The sequence below is a fragment of the Chrysochloris asiatica genome, unplaced genomic scaffold (genome assembly GCF_000296735.1).
Source record: "Chrysochloris asiatica unplaced genomic scaffold, ChrAsi1.0 scaffold00003, whole genome shotgun sequence".
Classification (NCBI taxonomy): domain Eukaryota; kingdom Metazoa; phylum Chordata; class Mammalia; order Afrosoricida; family Chrysochloridae; genus Chrysochloris; species Chrysochloris asiatica.
The window spans coordinates 46,096,403-46,120,619 of record NW_006408521.1 but is presented as its reverse complement, the minus strand read 5'-3'; the positions used below and the strand labels follow the sequence as shown (position 1 = coordinate 46,120,619).

General features: G+C 41.6%; 1 protein-coding gene across 1 annotated transcript in view; it reads right to left on the bottom strand.

The window, feature by feature from the left end:
- PNLIPRP3 (pancreatic lipase-related protein 3) overlaps nt 1-24,004 on the bottom strand; it is a 68,261-nt gene extending 44,257 nt beyond the window's left edge. The window contains exons 1-2 of the mRNA XM_006831491.1: nt 23,956-24,004; nt 1,728-1,885 (exon numbers count right to left, since the gene is read on the bottom strand). Coding sequence (XP_006831554.1) covers nt 1,728-1,885; nt 23,956-24,004 — 207 coding nt within the window. The remainder of the gene's footprint in view (nt 1-1,727; nt 1,886-23,955) is intronic.
- Between the last annotated feature and the right edge of the window lie 213 nt (nt 24,005-24,217).

Here is a 24,217-nt window from a genome sequence, read left to right as displayed (position 1 = left end):
GAACCGACTCAACAGCATTTAACAACAACAGTAGCATAGGATGTGAAGTCTTAACAAAGGTTCTCTTGTCTAGTAAGGCCTACCCTGTGTCCGGTGGGTCAGAAAGCAAGCCTCGAGGTTATAGATGCAGATAAAGACAAAAAGATCTTGGGGGTGGAGGGGGGGAGTGCTCCTTCTCAGGCCTCTTACCTCCTGTTAACTTAGTCTCATGCTTTGTCCTCTGCCCCTGGGATCTCAGACTCCCCTTAGGTACCCACCCTTATCTCCAGGTGAAACATTCTGAATCTCTTCTTCCAGGTCTGTACTGACCACTTAGGTGTAAGACAAAAGTTTTCAAAAGCCTGCCCAAACTTAACTTGTTCAAACTCATTCTCTGTTACGTCCAATCTGCTCCTCTTTCTGATAGGAAGTTTACTGTTCTCCTAATCATTCATAACCTCAGGGCAGTTTATGATGGTTACCATGCCAATTTTATAGCATCGTTCTCTCTCTCTTTATTCTAGTTCAGGCTAGTTCCCCCATGTCTAATCTAAACTGTGCTATGGTTCTATTCCGTCCTGTCCAATAGAACCTTCTGCAATGTTGGAAATACTCTCTATTTGTACTGTCCAATACGGTAGCCACTCTAGCCATGTGGGACTACTCAGCAGTGTCCAGGTGTTAGTGTGATTGAGGAAGTGAGCTTGTCAGTCATTCTATGTCACTTTAAGTCTGATGGCCACATGGGGCCAAAGGCGACCATATTGAATGGCACGGCTTTAAGTCATCTCATGGTCCCGTCTAGCCTCTCCCAATGTCCTAGCGCACCTCTGCAAAACTGTCAGTGGGGATCCATGGCCCACAGGACCAAGTCCAAACGCCATAGGAAGGAATTATGGATTTGTCCCAAAAGTGCTTTTCTAACTGACTTTACTTTTGAGGCCTCCCTTTCAGTGCCCAGACTAACCCAATATTTTAACACGACCTCCAGTTTCTCCCCCTAATGTATTTATATATGCCATCTTCTTTGCCCCAATCTTCTCCCCCATTTATTTTTGCTTATAAAGACCCATTCAGGGCACACCTCAAACATGATGTCCTCCTCAAAGCTGATTCCCATCCCTGCCCCAAGGTGAAAGTCAGCTCTGTGTTCCCAGAGTTTTCCATCTATGCCTTACATCACAGATCACCATTTGTACTGAAATGAAGGATCGATTTACATACCTGTTTTCCCTTAAGATAATGGAGTCCTGGTGTGGCGCTGTGGGTTAATGTGTTGGACTGTAAGGTCAGTTGAACCACAAGGTTGGTGGTTCAAGCTCAAGCTCACTAGCTGTTCCTTGAAAACCCTATACAAGGTTGCTATGGGTGGGAACCAACTCAATGACACTTTACAACAGCAACAGCAACACCAACAACAAATTTTTTTTTTTTACTTCAACTTAATATGTAATAGGCACTGTTGCTTGTTCACAGCTGCATGTGTGGAAGGTTTCAATTAATACATTTACTCGAATTTAATATCAAGTTTACTTCACATAAAACAACATACATCTTCACTGTGTATTTAAATACTAGTATAAACAATATGAGAATCTGGTTCATAAAACTATTTAGAAATATTTGTCTTGAAACCAACAGTGTATGTCAGAATAGGCTAGTGTGACTAAACAGCCATACCTTCTTTACCTCTCTATGTATCTAACAGTTTACAATAATCAGTGTGTGGAGGAAGCAAGTTAGCATACCTGGTGGTCATGGCGATTATGTATAGTATAGAGGAGAAAGCGAGTGTTTATCTTCTCTGGAGACCAGGGTAAACCTGCCAAACGTCTTGACAAAATCCCTGTCCACCATGTTAAGTCATCTTTAAAGCATCCCACTCTTTCATAGCAGACTTCTTTTCCTGCAACAGAAATGATGAAGTGTCAGCATGATGAGAACCAGGCCCGAGAGAGGCTGTGTTTCACACTGTGAGGGTTCATTTAAATCTGAGTTTAACTTAAACAAACTGTGACCCAGGGAGATGCTTGTCAAAACCCACTCTTCTCTTTCTCCTGCCATTCATCCCAAAACGTTCATTGTGTCTCTGTAAGTCATGGTGCTGCAGATGACAGTATAAGGGCTTTGGGATCAGACTATCTTGGCTGTGGGCAATTGTTTTAACGGCTTGAGTCTCAATTTCCTCGTCTGTAAAATGGGAGTAGACCATTTACCTTACAGACTTGTCATGAAGACTAACTGTGCAGCTGGTGGGTTTGAACTTCCAGCCTTGTGGTTAGCAGTTCAGTGATGATCCTATAGAGACACCAGGAGTCCTGGGACACTGCCAGAGTCCAATATGCGTTTCAAGAATGAAATTGTGAATGAGAGCAAAGCTTCATTTCATTTTAACCAACTGTCTTCTTCCTGGAGCTCAGTTTACTAATTTCTAAAATGAAAGGCTTTGGGAAAACTCCATCTTGGATTCTGATCAACATCTGCTGAATTATCCTTTTACTATGACTTCTGATTTGCATTTCCATTTGACACCCAGAGATGAATTATAAAACATAAAATAACTTCATTTAATTCTATTTTATGGAGGCTTAGTTGAATTTATTCAATTAAGTGTTTAGGATACAATAATTAGGATTTGTTAATATTGGGTAGAGTTGTTTGACAAGTTGTGTTTGAGTATTTTCTTATATCATTTACAAAAAATACTAAACAAGACTTTGAGTCTCAAATCTGCTAATTTTAGCTTCAAAATTTTAGGCGATTTTTTTTTTTTTTTCACTTCCAAAGAGCAAGATACTACATCAATAAATATGAAGAAAGAAGATAGGAATTAAAGTTTTCTGAATCATAGCAATGTTTGTACAGATGACCCAGTCCACTTACAACGACAATCTCTCTCCCCAGAGAATGTTTTAAAGCATGTCTACAGCTCTTCTATGGGAGAAAAATGTGGCGGTTCACCTGTGTAAAGATTTACTCCTTGGAGACCCTCGGGGGTAGTTCTTCTCTGTCTGCAGAGTTGTGGGGATTTGGAATGGACTCAACAGTAACTGGGATTACTGGTAATAGTATCTCTTCTGGGGGTTACCTCCATATCTATGTACAATGTGCTTACACTATCAACTTCAGGCACACAGGGTCTATGAACTCTCAGCAACAGCAAATGAAGAACAGACTCTCTTATTCCTTGTATCAGCCAGGGTCCAGCCAAGAAACAGAAATTACACCAGCTATTTTACTGTAAGAACTGCTAATTAGGTATTGGGGAGCTGGAAATATAAAAGGACAGTTCAGTAGAACATTTTAAATGTTCCTTTAAAGAATTCATAGGTCAAAGTGCAAAGAAAACATTTCAAATGCAGAATATATTAAAGTATAATGATAAAGAAAGTATAGTTTGAAATCTCTGAAATGAAACGAACAGTATCATCATAAAAAAAAAAGTAGATAGCTTTAAACACTTATAATGCTAAACTAGAAATGATGGAAAATAGTGAATTAATGGCTCAGCTCAAGAAAGCAGAAAAAGAACAAGTAAAGTTGAAGAGGGAATATAATTAGCAAAAATGAAGGTAGAAATTAATGAATTCAAGAAATGGAAAAAAGCCATATTGGATTGATAAATCTATATGGCATTTGCTTAATAAAACGAGTCAGATAGACGATCCTGATAACGGATTTACAGAAATAAAGGGAACTAACCAAAGATGTGGGTAAAATAAAAAGGCCTATGACATTGTTGAGTGCCACCAAGTGGGTCCCCACTCAGAGCAACCCTGGTGAGTTTGAACCTCTGACCTTGTGGTTCAAACTGACCTTGTGGTTGAGTGCTTATCCCAAGGCGCCACACCAGGACACTAAAAATCCTTACAGTTGTTGCTGCGTGCCTTTGAGTAGATTCTGACTCATAGTGACCCTGTCTAGGTTAGCTGGTGAGTTTGAGCTGCCAACCTTGTGGTTCAAACTGACCTTGTGGTCCAGTACCTTATCCCATAGCACCACACCTAAAACGTGGTAAGAGACTGAAATTCTAGATGAAAACCCCATTCCTTAAAACAACAAGAAAACCCCCACTACCTTTGAGTTGATTCTGACTCACAATAGAACAGCCAGCCCATAGTCTTATTTCTAAGACTATAATCTTTACAGAAGCAGACTGTCAAAGCTTCCTCCCATGGGTTCAAACCTACAGTCTTTCATTACGTTAACTCACTGAGCAGGCTGGGCTCCTTCTCTGGTTGTTGGGACCCTATGCATAACAGAACCAAGCACTGCCCAGTCCCGGGCCATCCTCACGCTGTTGCTGCTGTTAGTGTATCAGTCTGTCTCTTGGGGGTCTTTCTCTTTCTCAATGAGCCTCTACTTTACCAAGCATGATGTCCTTTTCCAGAGACTGGTTCTTCCTGATAATATGTCCAAAGTACATGAGACAAAGTCTTACAATCCTCATTTCTAAGGAACTGTCTGGATGTACTTCTTCCTAGATAAATATGTTTGTTCTTCTGATAGTCTATGGTACTCTGAATATTCTTAATTAATACCACAATTCAAATGTATCAGTTGTCCTTATTCATTGTCCAGCTTTCACATGCAGATGAGGTGAGTGAAAATATCAATTGTTTGGGCCAGGCACACCTTAGTCCTCAAAAAGGCATCTTTGCTCTTTAATACTTACAGAGATCTTTTGCAACAAATCTGCCTAATGCAAATCATTTGATTTCTTGACTGATGCTTTCATTAGCATTGATTATGGATCCAAGAAAAATGAAATTTTTGACAACTTCAATCCTCTCAGTTTATAATGATGTTATTTATTAGTCCTATGAGGCACTGTAGGGTAAGCACTGGACTGCTAACCGCATAGTTGGTAGTTCAAACTCACGAGTTGCTCCTTGGAAACCCTATACAGGGTCGTTATGACTTGGATCTGATTCGAAGGCACGTAATAACATGACAAAAAGTAAAATAAATAAAAACATAACAAACAAGAATATATTTGCCAACTATCTGACTGAAAAAGACCAAATTATTATTCCAGGTTTTTGATAATAAAGAAAGAAACTTTAGAAAAATGTACACGAGTCTGAAGATTTCATCTGCAAAAGATATACAAATAGCCAGAAACAAATATAAGAGAATACTTAAGCTTCCTGATAATTAAAAACAGGCAAATTAAATAGAAAATGTTCATTCTATTGGAACATATTAGACAAAAAAACTTCCTATCCTTCTATGGTACACTGCATTACTGTTCCCAGTCCTTTAGACTCCCTCCCGATATGTGGATTCAAGGAGTCCTGGTGTGGGGCTGAGGGTTAATGCACTGGGCTGAAGGGTCAGCTCAAACCCCAAGGTCGGTGGTTCAAAGTCACCAGCCACTCCTCAGAAACTGTATACAGAGCTGCTATGAGTTAGAACAGACTCAATGACACTTAACAACAACATCAACACATGTGGATTCAAAGAGCCTTGGTAGTATAGTGTATTATGAGTTGGGCTGCAAACCGCAAGGTCTGCCAGTCACTCCTCAGGAGGAAGATGAGGCTTTCTACTCCCTCTGTGGTGCTGTGGGTTAGTGTGCTGGACTACAAAGTCAGTTTGAACCACAAGGTTGGTGGTTCAAGCTCACCAACTGCTCCTTGGAAACCCTATACAGGGTTGCTATGAGTCAGAACCAACTCGATGGCACTTAACAACAATATTTATAGTTTTGGAAACCCTGTACAGGGTTTAGAGAGTCAAAACTGATTTCATGGCACACAACCACCAACCACCATATAAGGAGTAGATGTTCCCTCCTTTGGCCACTTGACTTAGAGTACGTTCTGTGCTTTGTCTGGTGAAGAGAGTACGCCAGGTCTGAGGCACACTCTACACGGTCTTTACACAGTCCAACCATTATATGCTTTCTCTCCACCACCTTCTCACCCTCCTCCCATCTCTCAAGAACAACATGTTCTGAACAGGAGCTATTCTTTGTCTCCTGTAAGCCTCAAACTATTAGTCAAAATATATTATGAGTGAATACGAACCCTTAATTTTTAAAAGTTTTTATTGTGAATTGAGGGATAGTTTGCATGGGAGAACATCAGCTTTGCTTTCATCCTATGGTATTTTGTTTCATTGCAATGATTACAGTCCCCTCCATGCATCATCATTCAACAGCATTTGCTTCCATTCCCTCTGGGTTTTTTTTTGTTTTTGTTTTTTTGTTTTTGTTTTTTTGATGTATACCAAAGCACTCAGTAATGTATAACCATTCACACAACCAAAGGGTACACCCCGCAAGCCCATCCCCCGGCCGCCAGCACACAGCCCCTCTCCCTCCCTGAGTCCAGAGTCCCCAGCCACTCCATCTCTCCACGTCATAGTCTCTGCCTCCATCTCTGGTGTCATTGTTTCTCTGGGTAGGGTCCCACTCTCCGCAATTCTCCCTTGATGGTTCCAGAGTCCTCCACTACTGGACTGCAAGATCAACCACTGCTCTCCTTTTGTTATAAAATGTCTATCTTTACATTTGCAACACTCACAGTCAGTCCTGATACCAATTATTCACTATGAACCACAAAAGTCTTATTCCCATCTCCTTTCATTAGTCCAGTCCAGACAGGTTGGAAACCACTCAGCGGAGATTCTATCTTCCCCTGCACCCTCTGAAACTGAGCTCCCTCTTGAAAGCTTGTAAGCCAGTCACTTCTTGCCTTTGTAGCTCCCACTCGCCCCATTTTGGGTAGCCAGTGTCTAAGTTGCCCATCCCTGTCTCCCCTATATACCGAGGGGGTGGAAATGATCCTTGCTGTAAAATTTGTTCCCTCCTTTGAGCTACTGCATCCATAAGTATAGGTCAAGTTCATCAAATTGTAGTGGATTACACTTTTTTTCCTCTTTTTTCTTCCTCTATGGGCTCAAGCATGGCAACAATAGTGAGGATGGCCCAGGATCGGCCAGTGTTTCATTCTGCTGTGCATAAGGTCTCTACGAGTCAGTACTGACTGGATGGCACCTAACAACAACAACAGTCGAGTTCTGATCATCCAGCCATTGAAGCCAGGTCAAGCGGGTATTATCTGCAAGTATGGGTGTTCTTGTGCATCTCCCCTCACTTCATATCAACTGGATGATTCACTCTCCACTCTAGTCTTCTGCGGCCATGTCCCTGTTCCTGGGCCCAGTAGTCCCCAGGTCTCGCCACACTGCTGGTCAACCAGGTTGACAGGAGTCTGTGGAACATGGTTGGACTTAGCTCACAACTTCATTCCCCCACCCCCACTTCCCTTTATTGGCAGACCAACGTGTTCACCACCAAGACCACATGCCTGCTTGTGTATTCCCCTTGAGTCTCAGTCTTGGAAGGGGGGTTGCCCTGAGGGGACCCAACCACTTGCCTTGATGGCAGCCTGGTGGTGAACAACTTGCCTGATCCTGTAGTAGTCAATCAGACTGCCGTAATTTTTTGTGTTTTTTTTCCTATTGGTCTTTCTTTCAAGAAGTATCTTCTATTCTTCTGGCCGCTCCAGGCTGGTCTGATTGTCCTTTCAAGTGGAAATTTCCAAATTTCCCACCTCAGAAGATTCTGGAAGGGGTTCAGGATTCCACCTATGGTCTTCTGCAATGTAAAGGCTCCGCAGGAAGCCTCCTTCACTGGGCAAGTTCTAGCCCCATTTTAGGTATTCCAATCAGTTATAGGCTGAAGACAGACTTATAAGCTTTCTATGTTGATGTTTCTGGCTGTTCCTTTCTCTCCCCCTCAAGTGTCTATTTTATCATAGTAGGCAAGGGAAACCTAGATTCAAAAGACAGTCATGTATCTCAACATTACTCCCCCTCCTCCACCCATTCAAACCGTGCCTCAATTCCCACATCCCAGAACCCTGTTGTTCCAAGGTTGAGCACACATCATTATTTACTTCTGTCCCACTTAGCCTATGCAAACCTGCCTAACTGTTCTTCCATCTACCTTGTTCTTCCATTCCCCTCCCCCTTCCTGTGTATTGCCCCTCCATCCCAGGACCCAAACTATCCTGCGTCTATTCGCTACCCTGTGCTCCACCTTCCCCTTCCTTCCCTCGCCCCACCCCCTATACTCCAGTAACCAACAAAAAAAATTTTTTTTCCCTTTGAGTGGAGGTACTTTTTCTTAAGCTTTTACAATAATGGTCCTATGCAGTATTTCTCCTTTGTGACTGATTAATTTCAGCATAATGTCCTCAAGGTTCATCCATATTATGTGGTGGCTTGCAGCTTCCTTGTTATTCTTCAAGATAGCATAATATTCCATTGTGTGTATGTACCACAGTTTGTTTATAAACCTTATTTTTTATAAGTTGTTTTTTCCAGAAGAAGCAATTACTCAGAGAAATTCTAGTGTAATGCTGTGATTAGGAGTTGTAACTTAGGATGGTCAGGGGAACAAATCACAATGAAAACTGAACTATCATGAAACTTGTTGTTGTTATTACATGCCATGGTGTTGGTTCTGACTTATAGCAACCCTGTATAGGGTTTTCATGGAGCGGCTGATGGGTTTGAGTTGCCAACCTTTGTGTTAGCAAGTCCAGTGCTTATCCTACAATGCTTGAACTGCTGATCTTGCAGTTCAAGTGACCTTGCAGTCCAGAGCATTAACTCATGGTGCCATACCAGGACTCCTATTATGACCACAGACATAAGTAATTAAATAAGAAAACAGGAGAAACTAAGGATATAAAGATAACTCAGTACTGTGACATTGAAGTAGAATGTCTCCTTTGGTAAAACCAAACCAACAAAATGGCATGGTAGCCTCAGACCTCCTCATCTAACTTTGGGATGAGAAGAAAATCAGTATCAGCATAAGGTCAAAAGTGATTGCTATGAGGTGCAGGTCAGACACACATGCTTCCTCTCTCCAGTCTTTTTACTAATTTGGACACTAGTTGTTCTCACAGACCATCCTCCCAGTTATGGGGTTTGTTAGGAAAGTACCAGGTTACTGTTCAGGACCAGGAGTGATCCACGATACAGTTCTTATCAGCCATGACAACAGGCCCTTTGTCCCTCTGCCCCTCTGTGCCTTGGCTTGGCCTCTCAGGCAAGTGTTAGGAAGTTCTTTAGCTCTACCAATAAGTTCCCACAAGCATCCCACTCCACTAGTAAGTCTTCTACCCAAAGGTGTTCAGTTCTATAACTCCGTGGGTCTGCAAGCCCAACTCTGTCAACAAGTGCCAGGGGCAAGCCTGCTTCCCAAAGACACTCTGCCCTCTTGCTTAACGGGTCAACACACCCACTGTATTCACCTCGTTCAGTAGGCCAGGACATCTACCAAGCCATCTCTTGCCAGTATCTTGGTTCTGCTGTCACTTCTTGCTGTTTCATACCATCTGAGGCATTACAGCTCTCTGTCTCCTGGGTCTAGGAGGTTCTCAGCATAGGAACCCTGCACCCAAAGGACACATTCCACTCATGGCTCTTCTTTATTGATGGTAGTGAGGCTCCCACCCCCACCACTCAGTTCATTTTAAGCCTAGTGGGATGTCAAAACTGATCAATACCCTCATTAGTGATTCATACACTTTCGTGACATGACCCCAACCTGCATGGGCTCTGGGTGCCTTATTTTCATTGTTAGCAAGCTGTCAAATCCATTGGTAAGTCACAAGCACCTAATCATTTTGTCGGAGTCACAAGATCATGAATGGCTGTTATTGTTGTTAAGTGCCATCAAGTTGGTGCAGACTCATAACGACCCTGCATAGGGTTTCCAAGGAGCAATTATCTTACAGCATCACACCAGGACTCCAGAGGCAGATAGATAGGTCGGTAGTTAGGTAGATAGATAGATAGCTAAATCAATAAAATAGATACATCGATAAAATACATCATACTAGGGGGCTTCCAAAAGTTCATGAAAAAATGGAATGAAAAGATAATGGAATTTCCCCATGAACTTTCTGAAGTCTCCTCATACAGGTGATGGGAGAAGCCCAGAGCCTTGAATTGGTGCAGGGAGTATGTGTGTAAATGAGGAGGGGTCTGCAATTCAAAAACCTGGTCACAGAAGTCCTCCCTATGAAGGTGGCATTTGAATTATGATCTGAAGCAGCTGAGAAGTAAACAGTGTGGGAAGCGTAATCCAGGTAGGAACAAGAGAGCCAGACCGTGTGAGGAAAAACGTGTCTAATGTGGTTGAAGGAGGAGGAGGAGGCTGGAATAGAGGGAACAACAGGGAGAGAGTCCCCAATACAGTATCAGTGTTTTCAAAATCCCGAAATCTCAGTGAGGGGAGAGAAAAAAAATAAAAGATTTTGTCTTGTTCAGTGCTTTGTTTTTTTTTAGTTTGTAGACAATTCATTTGGCAGAAAAGGGTAGTTTTAGACTATGTATAGCCTTTATCCCATTTAATGTAAATATTAGTTTATTTTGCTGCAGAAATATTTGTGTATTTGTTTATGCATAACCCCCCATATCCCTCTTGGGGTGTTATGCAGAACTCAATATTTTTACCATAGTATTGTTCTAAAATCAGAATTCTGGAATGCATCTGGCCCCAATGAGTTTGAACACAGAATGATGGATATGTAACATGCAGTGTTGTTGTTGTCATTGTTAAGTTTCCGTGAGTCAGTTCCAACTCATAGTGACCTTATGTACAACAGAACGAAACTCTGTTGGGTACCATCTTCACAGTCATTGTTAAACTTGAGCCCATTGTTGCTGTATCATTCTATCTCATTGGGGGTCTTCCTCTTTTTTGCTGACCCTCCACTTTACCTAGCATAATGTCCTTCTCCAAGGACTGGTCCCACCTGATAATATGCCCAAATTATGAGAAACAACACAGTCTTGCCATCCTGGCTTCTAGGGTGCATTCTGACTGTACTTATTCCAACATAGATTTGTTTGCTCTTCTAGCAGCCTATGGTACTTTTAATATTCTTATCAAACACCATAACTCAAAAGCATCAATTCTTCTACAACCTTCCTTATTCATTGTCCAAATTTCACATGCATATGAAGCTACTGAAAATATCATGGCTTGGGTCAGGTGCTATTAGTCCTCAAAGTGACATCTTAGCTCTTGAACTTTAAAGAAGTCTGGTGTAATCAACTTGCCTAACACAATACATCATTTGATCTGTTGACTGTTGTTTCCATGAGTGTTCATAGTGGATCCCAGCAAAATGAAGTCTTTGACAATTTCAATCTTTTCTCCATTTATCATGATGCTATTTATTGGTCCAGTGGTGAGGATTTCTGTTTTCTTTACATTAAGGTGCAACCCGTACTGAAGACTGTGGTCTCTGATCTTCATCAGTAAGTATTTTAAGTCTTCTTCACTTCAGCAAGCATATCGCAGGTTGTGAATGAGTCTTCTTCCAATCCTGATGCCACGTTGTACTTCAGATAATCCAGCTTCTTGAGTTATTTGTTTATTGCACAATGATATTAAAGAGGGCAAACCTGGAGTTCTGGTGTGGATAAGCACCGGCGGCTAACAGTGAGGTCTGTGGTTTAAACTCACCGAACACTCCTCAGAAACCCCATACAGGGTCGCTATCAGCTGGATCCAAGTTGACAGCACACAACAACAACAACTTCCAGGTCAGCAGTTCAAACCCACCAGCTACTCCTCAGGAACCCCATATAGGGTTGCTATGATTTAGAACCAACTTGGCATCCCTTAACAACAACAATTAAAGCGTCTGGATCCTGGCAGGCCATTGTAAGGCCTTTGGCTTTTACTGTGACATAAGATGGGAAGTCACTGGGCTTTGAACAGGACAGGGCACAGGCAGATTTGGACAGATTTAGGTTGACTTCTGTGTTGACAATAGATTGACGCTGAGCACAGTGGAGGTAGACACCAGCTGACAGGTTACTGTAATCAACCAGGTCAGAGACTATGGTGACTCAGCTCAAGGTAGGAGTAGTGGAGGGAGAGACAAGTGGTCAAGTGCTGAAGATATTTTGAAGAAATATCCAAAAAAATGTTGTGATTCATTTTAGTGAGCTATGACAGAAAGAAAAGCCAAGGATAAAAGATGCTAGCTAAGCTTTTTGACTTGACACTAGAATTGACACTAACTGTGATGGAGGAAACTTTGAGAAGCAGGCTTCAGGATACAGATCAAGAGCCTGGTTTTCAACAAATTAAGTTTTATATGAATTAAAAATCTAAATAGAGATGTCAAAGAGGATGTTGGAAATATGAGACTATATTTTAAGGGAGAAGTTTGGCTGGAGATATCAATTTGGAAGTCATTCACATAAAGATGGTATTTAAAGCCACGAGTGTGAATGAGCTCACCAGGGTGTGACTGCAGATAGAGAAGGTCCAAGGACTGAGTCTAGGACACACTATCATTACGAAGTCAGGAAGACAAGTGGGAGATGGCGTAGGAGACCGCCAAGAAATTGTTAGTCAAGTAGGTGGAAATACAGGACAAGGTGTCATCCAGGAAGTGAACTTACAAAAAAACTGCCAGAGGAGGAAGTAATCAAGAGCGCCAAATACTGTAAAGTCCAATTAAATAAAGATGGAGAAGTGACCACTGGCTTATCAACATGACATAATTAGTGACCTTACCAAGTTTCAGGAACGTGGCAAGGGTGAGATGTGATTAGAGTTGGTTGAAGAAAGAAAGTGGGCTAAGGGGACAGGAGGGAAGAACACTTGAGACAACTCTTACGTGGAGTTTTCAAGATGGGAGAAATGACAACCTGTTTGTGTGCGGATGGAAATGATTCAGTAGAGAGAAGGCAGTATGATGATGCAAGGGAAAGAAAAGGGCGCATTGTTAGCACTGACCTTGAGTAGGTGTGAGGGCATGTGGTTTAAGACACAGCTAGAAGGTTGGCTTTTGCTTGGAACCAGGACGATTTATCTCTTGTAAACTGAGAGTAGGCAGAGTCTATGGGCAAGTATATGCAGGTAGCTGGATAGATGTGATGCTTGGAGCTCACAGAAAGTCTTTTCTCTTTGTTTCTGTTTTCTTATTGAAGTAGGAGCCAACCAAGGCCATTTATCAGAGTTGTGGTTAGGCGAGTTGTTGGAAGTTTGAGTAGGGAAGAGAATGAAATAGTTCAGGAACTTGGGAAATGGAATGCCTTAGGGAAATAAGGTCAGATGGCTGGGCAACCCCAGGGACCCTTCAGTTTAACAAGACCCTTAGTGGTCTCATGGGCTAAGCGCTGGTCTGCTAACCACAAGGTTGACATTTTGAACCCACCAACCACTCTGCAGAAGAAAGATGAGGCTGTCTGCTCCCATAAAGTTTTGTTGTTGTTGTTGTTAAGTCCATCAAACTGGTCCCTACTCTTAGCGAGTCTACACAGAGTTTCCGAGAAGTGACTGGTGAATTTCAACCGCCAACCTTGTGGTTCAAACTGACCTTGCGATCCAGTGAGTTAGAATTGACTCAAAGGCATTGAGATTTTGGATTTTAGTTTAATCATCATGAATTTAAAGGTGCACTAGTCAGCCCTCTGTGCATGTTTTCTCCAGCAATATTCAGCAGCCCCGGTACAGGCAGGGAAGTGGTGAAGTGTTGGGTTTAACCAGACTTTATGTTATATTAAGTGCCATCGAGTCAGTTTCAAATCACAGCTACCTGTATATATGGTTTCCAAAGATCGTCTGGTGGGTTTGAAGTGCTAAATTTGTGGTTCGCAGTTCAATGCTTATGCTACAGTGCCACACCAGGAGTCCAGGGTTAACCAAGGTCATAGTTAAATCAAGTAAAGTATGTGTGCCAGGGAGGCCAGAGTGTAGGCAAAAAAGTGATGATCTGATTGGCCTTAGCATTGATATGGGCCCAGAAGGCAGTAAGGAGAGATGGCTGTCATATAAGGCAATAAAATGATTTTTTTAAACAAAATATACAACTTCATAAAATCCAGATCATATGCATATATATACAGCATACATAAGTCCATTATACAGCTGCTGCAACTTATTATTCTATATTATATTTATGTGATTACCTTTATGCTGCATATGAGAGAGCTTTTAAAATTAATGGAAAAACTCCATTATCTTTTTATTCCATTTTTCCATGAAGTTTTTGAAGCCCCCTCCTATATTAAATCTGTCACCGATTTGCATTTATCCCTCTAGTACCTGACATTTTACAATGTGTGCTTAATTCAATTAACTTTCAAACAGAAGTCGTTCCCTGTGGAAAATCTAATTCTTTCTGAGAAATTCTAGGGAAGTCTTATCAATCACTGTTATGGCCCTGGAACTTCACCCAGCCTGCAGACGAGATCGTTGAACGCACTTCTTTCTGATTTGTATAAAATGTACTAGCATCCCTGCCCACAGTGGATTTTGAGTGTTGGGCTGTGAGTGGAGCTAGCAAAAGGGACACAGAGCTCCAGACGAAGGAGACAGTGACAATAGGAGATTACAGCCAATGCAGGCAGACTTGACCACTTCTTCATCTGCCCTTGAACTCATTGCTTTCAGCATTCAATCTGGACTACCCTTGGGCAGGAACGCCTACCAAATAGATTACCGTGTGGAGTAGGTGCTCAATGAGCATCAATTAAACTGATGAATGAAAACAGCGAAAACTCAAGGTAACTCCATCTCCTCCATTTCTTTGTAATCCCACAGAGAAGAACTAGGGGGCTGAGGGATGAAAAATGTTAAACTGAAAGTCAGCGATTAGCCACTGCCAGAAAATGGTGTCAACTCCTCATACAGCTAACCTCTCTGGACTTGTCTTCTTATCTGTGAAAAGAAGAGCTAACCTTTTTTGATTGCTCACTATTAATGTGGACTAGATCCTGTGCTTAACATTTTATGTGACTGCATCCCATCCATTTCACACCCATGCTGCTGCTGCTACAAGTCATCAAGTCAGCTCTGATTGGTAGGGACCCTGTGTAGGGTTTCTGAGGTTACAAGACTGTTATTATAAGACTGTTCTGGTGCTAAAGATGGAGTCCTGGTGTGGTATTGTAGAATAAGCACCGAATCGCTTAGGTAGGTGGTTCAAATCCACCAGCCACTCCTTGGAAACCCTTTACAGAGTTGCTATGAGTTGGAACTGACTCAATAGCACGTAGAAGTAACAACAACAACCACAGTGTCGCAGATGAAGTACTTAGGTTAAGTACTTGTTTAAAGTGAAGCAAATAACCAAGTAGCAGAACCAGGACTCAAACCTGAGCCGAGGTAGGATTCAAAGCAATGGCTTAAATGAAGGTAAGACTTGGTAGTTATCTTCTTAACCACTGTAACATCTTGACTGCCACACTGTCCTGGTGGTGTAGTGGATTACCACTTGGGCATAGTCAACAGTTTGAGTCTACCAGCTGCTCCGCAGGAGAAAGATGACGCTTCCTGTTCCCGTACAGATTTACAGCCTTGGAAACATTCTTACAGGGTCGTTGTGAATCAAAATCGACTGAACAGCACTTCACAACAACAACAACAACAACAACACTGTATCTTAAGTCTGCCTACAAGATCTATCAATACTAAAATTCATTGATTGTACTTTGGTTAAAACAAATCAGCTGATTAACTCTAGTGCTTCTTCTTGTTGTTAAATGCCATTGAATCCGTTTCAACTTATAGTAATCCTGTCTGGGATGGGTTTGAACTGCCAATCTTGTGATTCAAACCAATCTCATAATCCAGTGCTTATCCTACAGGATCACACCAGCACTCCTTAGTGTTTATAGGTACAATATTAAAGCAGAGTAGTAGGAATAAACAAAACCAGTAACTACTACAGAGGTTATACAGAAGGACTTCACAGAACAAAGAACTTAGGTCATCAAACATTGAGTCAGTATATAAGACAGTTCTTTCCACAAAACCAAGATAGGAGTAGAAGAGGCCAACAAGACAGTGCTAGTCAACACCGTTCATTCATTCTAACACAGAGTATCTACCGTGAGTTTGGTACTGAAATGGGAAATATGTACATATTTTCTCATTTACTGTTGTATCCCATCTTATAAGTGGAAAATTGAGAGGGTTAATGGATAAGCTGGACTTCTGGTGTGGCACTGTGGGACTAGCACTGGACTTCGAACCACAGGTCAACATTTCAAACACACCAGCTGCCCTCGGACACCCTATACAAGGTTGCTATGAGTTGAAAGTGACTCAACAGCACTTAACAATAACACCACCACGAGGATACGCTCCTTGCCCATGGCCATAAGGCTTGTAAGTAGCCAAGTTGGGAGCTCCATACAAGACTGTGCAGTGATTACTACACTGTTGGAAAGGGATACTCTCATATTCTCAACAGTTTCATTCAGTATCAGGAACATATACATCTCCTTAGACAATTTGGTGACAAATAAAAAGAATTGCAAACAAAGCCAATATTCTAAATACATCCATAAATAGGGCATTTCTCTAGATTGAAATTACAATAGTAATTTCTAAAGAATAAAGTCAATGTTGATTGCATTGTGTATATAAATATATTTATTACATTAAATGAATGTATTATACACAAGAAGTCTTACCTCTTGATATGCCAATGAACAAGAGTGCAGCAATCCAAATTCCAAACATCTACGCTGATTTAAAAAAAAAAAAAAAAAGATGAAACAAAATTCTCTGAAGAACTTTAATTGTAAAGCCACTACACTATAAAATACAAAATGGTTTTCTTCAAAATGCCACAAAGTACATAAGCTCTAGATCCAGAAGAACATGAAGCTTATACTACCTTTAGCCCTCATGCCCTGCAAAGTAAACGTCCTGTAGCCTAGACTCTTGGCTTCCTATGAAGAAATATAATGAGCTGGGTGTGCCTTACGTCATGTGATGGATGATTCAAACTCTGAAAGTTGGCTGTTTCATCATTAGTAATATTGTGGTTAGACACACATGGAATCATTCTGCAAAGCTTTGTTGAGGTTTCAAGATTTTAGATAATAAACATTTAAAAGGTAATGTTTTCAGACCATGATTAGACATTTTCAGTATTCTCTCCCTAACATTTCTCAGTGTAAATATCCATTTAATACAAACACACTCTGATAAGCTATGTTATGGGCTAAATAATACCTGGTCTACCTGTCCCTTACCTGTGTGGCAATATCACACAGTGTTTCCATCACTGACACCAGAGCCTGACCCCTGGGTTCTTGCACTTGCCACCAGCATGGCCTTGAGCTATTAAGTTTCACTGTGCTTTTCCTTACTGGACTGCCAATCTCAAGGTTAGCGGTTCAAATCCACCAGTTGCTCCTAGACAGGGTCGCTATGAGTTGAAACCAATCAATGGTACTTAACAACAACAACAACAACATACTCCTCGTTGTTATCCTCGTCGTTGGTGGTTCTTAGCAGTAATAACAACATACTCCTGGTGATACCTTGTTCCCAGTTCATAAGGTCACTGAAGTGATTATATTACATTATCTTTGAATTCCATTTTTCCATGACCTTTTTAAAGTCCCCTTGTATAGTAAGTACTTCATTTATAAAGAATATGTTAAGCGCTCATTTTTATTACTGTATTTTAAAACTATGCCAATGTTTACAAACATAAGGTTATGTTCATATATAGGCAAATACTCCTTTATATCATTTCATATAGGCTTCAGGATATAAACCAAACCCAAATTCACTGCATCTAGTTGATTGTCTAGTGAGCTTTTAGACTAGAGCAGAAGTGACCCATAGTGTTTCCAAGGCTTTCCATCTTCATGAAATCAGACTGCCACACCTTTCTTCTGCAGGATGCTTGGTGACTTGCACCCATGACCTTTTAGTTAGCAGCTTAGCCACTGTGCTACAAGGGCCCCTTTCATACTTAGTTGTTGTTGTTAAGTGTTGTCAAGTCTGTTCTGACCCATAAGGACCCTGTACAGGGTTTCCAAGGAGCAACTAGTGGGTTTGAACTGCCAACCTTGTATTTCCCAGTCCAGTGCTGATCCTAGAGTGCCGTATCAGGAATCCTTTTATACTTTTGTTGTTGTTATTGTTGTTAAGTGCCATCAGCAATTCAAACTTGCTTTTTTGCTACTACATTAACTTCATTGAAGAGCAGTTAAATCCACAAGTGTCTTTGTTATTTTCTCAATGTTTAAATGTTCATAGAAAATGAATGAAAGTATTTCTTGGGTTTTCTTAATTTTTCTCTTGTTGTAATAACCTTAAACCTTTAATATACTCATGAGATAACCAGTCTTACATTATGCAAGAGTCAAACAAAGAAGAGATTATGAACAAGAGAAGTTAGTTACAAACCTTGGGTGCTTTGTTTGGTTGAGAAATTTCCTGGTGCTCATAGCAGACCGTTCACACTGGTATAGATGATGTGGTTAAGTGCTGTCAAGTCACTTCCGACTCATAGTGATCCTGTTCAGGGTTTTTGAGGAGTGGCTGGTGAGTTTGACCCACCGATCTTACGATTCAAACCAACCTTGTGGTTCAGTGCTTATCCTACAGTGATAAACACTGGTATAGGCGTCTGAGGAAACAGACCCGTTCGGCACTGAGCACAGTGCCAGGCACACACGGGAGGCCCACTTTCCAGCCCATTTAGAAAGATACACTCTAAAAGCTTCACCAATTACTGGCTGTTTTGTTTTTTTCTTCCAAGTGACATATCAAGAATCAGTGTTTTCTGCCACATAGGTCGGATATTCAAGAATAATCTATCCATCACCAGCATCCTATAAGAAGAATACATCTTATTCATGACTGGATCTCAAGTGAAAAGCACAATGCCCGGAACTTATTAACTACTTACTATATTAACATTGTTAGGTAAGTAAATACAAAGTTTTAGAATGATATATAGGGGGAAAAAAAAGTCCCCTCTTTTTTTCCACAGCACTGTTTCATAAGCCTGCTATGTGGTTGTTGTTGCATGCTGTAGAGTTGAATTCGACTCCTAGTGAGTCCATGAGACCAAGTAGACATGTCCAGCGAGGTTCCCAGGCTCCAATCTTTACAGGAGCAGATCATCAGGCCATTTCTCCCATAGAGATACTGGTGGGCTTGAACTGCCAACTTAACCAGTTAACAGCCAAGCACCGTATCACCAAGGTTCCTAAATCAGTTGTGCCGCGTTGCTGTTAAATGTGGTTGATCAGTTCCGATTCACAGTGATCCCATATAGGGTTCCCAAGGTCTAGCAGTCCACGGCTTATCCTACAGTGTCATGCACTAGCACTTAACATCTCATAGACTTATTGGGCATTTACCTGCTAGTCATTTACCACCCTTAGATAACACCAGCCTGAGACAATGATTGGTTTTTCTTTCATTTATGGGTCCCCAGCATCTAGCAAAAGGTCTGTCAGATTTCAATGTTTATTGAAAGTATAAAACTAGCATTAGGTTTCATTGTTCTCACATTGTCCAAGGGCAATTCTTACTCTACAGAGGTTATCATTCTGAAAGATAAAGATATACTCTAACAATTATATTTAACAAGGATCACATACTGGTGACTCTTTAAATGCTTGCTGAAATCACCACAGCTCTGCCTAGAGAATGTCACATGGAGGGGTTAACAATAGCTGTAAAAATTTCATCACAAACTCAAAGCTGTGCACACCAAAGTAAGGGAAAAGAGAAAATCAATGGAATTCTTGATTCCACAGTACACAAAATTTAATTAATTTTGTCTCTGATATGATCAATTATTTTGAGTATTTAGCAAGGCAGAGAACCATCCAAGATATCATGAGGAAGATTTCAATAGTTCATCAGACCCCTGAAGAATATGACTATACTTTTGAAATCACTGTTTGGGTGATTTCTTAATACATAGCTCTTCAAATCCTCTCAGATTTCAAGGAGGCTGGCACCATGGCCATTTATGGGAAGCCAAAGAAGCATGAAGTGAAACATCTGAGTCACCTTAGATTCATCCATTTAACTAATATTTGGGTGGAGTCCTATTGTGGCATTGCAGGAACAGTACTGGGCTGATAACCACAAGATTGGTGGTTCAAACCCTACGAAGGTAGCTCTGAGTCAGAACTGACTCAACAGCATTTAATAACAACAATAACAAAGTGCTCAGAAGGAGCACTAGTAGCATAATGGATTGCAAGCTGGGTTGTTAACCGCAAGGTCAGCAGTTCAAATCTACTAGTTGTTCCTAGGGAGAAAGATGAGGCTTTCTGCTCCTGTAAAGATATACAGTCTCAGAAACCCTGTACAGGGTCACTGTGAATCAGAAATTACTTGACGGCACAGAGTCACCACCACCACCACGTGTCAGGCATTATTCTAGGTGCTGGTATTAGATCACTTCACAAACCAATAGGAAAGACTCTGCTTTCTTGGATATTATATTACAATGAGGGATTCAGTCAATGAATTTAGGAAAAGCATCAATTATAGAGTATATGGAAAGGTAGTAAGTGTTGGGGAAAGAGAAGTAGGGCAAGGTAAAGGAAATTAGGGAAATTAGGATTTGGTTGGGGAACGGGGTTGCTCTTGGGTGATGCAGAGAGGTCTCACTGAGAAGGTGACATTTGAGCAAATAATCTAAGTAAGTGACTTTCTGGGACAGGAGTCTCCCAAGAAGAGGGGCAAGTAAACCCCAGTCCTGAGGTCAGAGTGCAAGGTGAGTAGAGGATGAAATCACAAATGCACTTGGGAGCCAGAGGACTTAAGGTCTCCTAGCGCCACCTAACAATTCCAGCTTGTCCTCCTAAAAGGAAGTGAGATGTGTGGAGGGTTCTGAGCAGAGAAGGTCATTCTGAATACTCTGTTATCAGTAGACCAAAGTAGGGCAGTCCTGGGGTAGCGCTGTGGGATAATGCGCTGTGGACCGCAAGGTTGGCTTGAACCGCAAGGCGGGTTCTTCAAATTCACCAGCCGCTCCTCAGAAACCCTATATAGGGTCACTATGAGTCAGACTGACTCACAGCACTTAACAACAACAATAAAGTAGGGCAAAGGCATAATAGGAAGAGCAGGTAGGAGTTGTTACAATAATCCAGGTGAGAGATGGGCCAAGAGGTTAGCCGTGGAGGAGGTGGGAAGCAGATTAGTTCAGCTGTCTTTTGAAGGTGCAGCCAACAGTTTGTTTACTATTCTGTCTGTTTTCTGACTTAGCACTTGGAGGGTGCATGATGTAGAGAAAGTCTTCAGTGCATTTTATCAGAGCTAGAAACATTCATTCACTTTCTTTTCGGTTTTATTTTCAAAGAACAAGGAATTTTCTCTCCTGAGCATCTTTAGGAGAATTCTTAAAATCTTCAATGGGATAAAAATATTTTAGTTAATTTGTTTAGCTTGATTGGTTTAAGGGATGTAATTCTTTACTTTGGATTGTTTTGAAGTGTGCTTGCAAAACAGATTATAGTCTAACCTCTCTCTCTTTTTAGTAAGGCCTTATTTGTATGCCTGCTGTGTAGCAACGCATGGCTTGTCTAGAGACATAAAATAAGCATCCCATATGGTAGTATACCCTCTACTGAGGAAATATAACTTCGAACTCTAACTTTGTGAACTATAGACTCTAACTAGATCATTACATACTTAGCAAATTATATGCAATAAAAATGTACATAGCATCAACAAAGTTCATTATAATTACAAGTTATTTGAGAAGGCTTCTTGAAGTTTCCAAGTGGCTCACTTTTCAGAGAGTAATTTACTACACTCAAATGCGATCGATTAAAATTACACTGTGAAAATTTAATTTTAATTCCTCTACATTTAGCAAGGAAATTGAAGTAATAGAATGTAGACAAATAATGTCACTGATGCGGCAACTGCAAGAAAAGAAGAAATTGGGAGGATTTATCCCTATGTCTGCATTGGCGGTGGAGCACTGTTCTACTCAGATACACCGGGACTGGCCAGGAGTTGGGATTGGCTTGACAGTAGAAACTGGGTTAGAATTGACAAATGATGTGTGGCACTTTGAAATAGTTAGATAAGGTCTAAAATTCAGAAATGCTCTCACAGAGGAGCAGGGCATGTTGATTTTGAGCCTGGATTTTGGAATTGAATCTGTATTCTTAGTCTGACGGATCTACTTAGTTGTGTGATGTTTCACAATTTACTTAATTTCTCTGTGCCTCAGTTTCCTCATCTATAAAACAGGAATAATACGTACCACAAAGAACTGTTGTGAAGATGAAGTGAGATCATGCTCATAAAGAGCTTAGCCCAACATCAGACATAAGCACAATAAGCCCTCAATAAATAAGAGCTATAATGATTATTTTCCGCATTCCAACCCAACCTCCTGTTATGTGTGGAGTGGTACTCAATGAACATCATTTAGAGTGGCTGAGATATTTATCCCAACAAGCCCAAGAGAAAGCTCAGGCAAAGGGAGGGAATGGGGCCCAGTGGGTAAGCATTCTGTGGGAGGATAATGACCATAGGGAAGGCTGTGAACAGCTGGTGTAATTAGAAGGTTCCTAAGGAAGTGTAAACCAAATGGCAATGAACCACAGGGAGAGAGAGTCACAGAAGACAGACTCATTAGGAAGCACGATGGGGCAGACAGAGAGATGATGAAAAGGGTGATTATTGGGTGGGGACTTCAGGAAGAGAAACAGGAAAAGTATGCCCAAGGACAGGGAACAAGAAGGTGACTTATAGGGAAGAGATAGTGGGAGGACATGGTGATGTGCTTCAGTGTGGATTAAACTTGTTCCTATAAAGTTCTAGTTTCATGACCAACAGCATTCCTGCTGCTGGTTGTAGTTGTCATACTTCCATCCATCACAAGGAAAACCAAAGTATAAATGGATTAGTGTGAAGGCAATCACATCATTGTTATAACAAGTCAAAGTCAGAAAGGAATTTGCTATGGGGCTTCAGGGCTGACACTAGTGCAGACATTTTCAAGGCTTCAGAAGGAGCCTTAGCCATGTTTCGCCTTGCAATTGGTTTAGACTTCCCACTCTGGTTTCCTTTCTATCACACTTCCTCTCATTGGAGTGGTGCTGGAGTGTTGTTGTTGTTAGGTGCCATAGAGTTGGTACCGACTTATAGTGACCCCATGCACAACAGAACAAAACACGGCCTGTCCTGCGCCAACCTCACAATCGTTACTATGCTTGAGCCCACTGCTGCTGCCACTGTGCCAATCCATCTTGTTGGGGTCGTTCTCTGTTACTCTAATCTTCCACTTTACCAAGTGGGATAGTTAGGTTCTGTGTCAATTTGATTGAGCCAGGATTCCCAGTTGTTTGGCAGGTGAAACTTGATTCTATGATGATTGGCTATGAGCAGCTAATCAATTGAAGGGCTGTTTCCTTGGGGGTGTGACCTGCTCCCAATATCATTGTTGTTGTTGTTGTTGTTGTTGTCAGGTGCCATCAAGTCTGAACCGACTTATAGCGACCCCATGCACAGCAGAACGAAACAATGTCTGATTCTGGGCCAACCTCACTACTGCTGCCACACTTGAGTCTATCAATGATGCCACCTGGCCGATCCATCTCGTTGGGGGTCTTCCTCTTTTTTCCAACCCTCCACCTTACCCAGCATGACATCCTTCTCCAACGATTGTTTCCTCTGGACAATGTGTCCAAAGTATCAGAGACGAAACTTAGCCATCCTGGCCTCCAAGGAGCACTCTGGCCGCACTTCCTCCAAAACAGATCTATTGGTTCTTTTGGCAGTCCATGGCACTTTCAGTATTCTCCTCCAACACCACAACTCAAAGGCATCAATTCTTCTACGATCTTCCTTATTCACTGTCCAGCTTTCGCATCCATATGAGGCTATTGAAAACACAATGGCCTGGATCAGGTGCACCCTAGTCCTCAAGCTGACATCTCTGCTCTTCAATACTTTAAAAAGTTCCTGCGCAGCAGATTTGCCCAGTGCAATACGTCGTCTGATCTCTTGACTGCTGCTTCCGTGATATCATGGACATGCATAAAAGACTCGCACTCTTCCTCACTGAGTCTGGGTCACACGTCTGAGTCATCCCCCAACCTCCAGTTCTTTGAACCTGAGCCAGTGTCCTTCTCTGTTGTACATTTGCTGGCTGGACCTTCTAGCAGACTAAACCAAATGCTCACCAGAGGGCCTTGCATGCCTGTTCCTGTTGCCCCGGCTCGTGTGCACCATGCTGCCAGTTTTGCAGTTCGCCTGCCAAGGCCTTGGTGGACCGTTATCCTGCTACCACCCCTGCTCCAGTGCCGAGGTCCTGCTCTGTGCCCCAACTTGGGATTCCTGCTTTCTGGAGCTGCCCAGTGTACTTGGTTTGCCTGGCCTGTACTTGAGACTCTACTATCTCTATAATTCTAAGCCATTTCCTTGATAGAAACTTCTCTCTATATG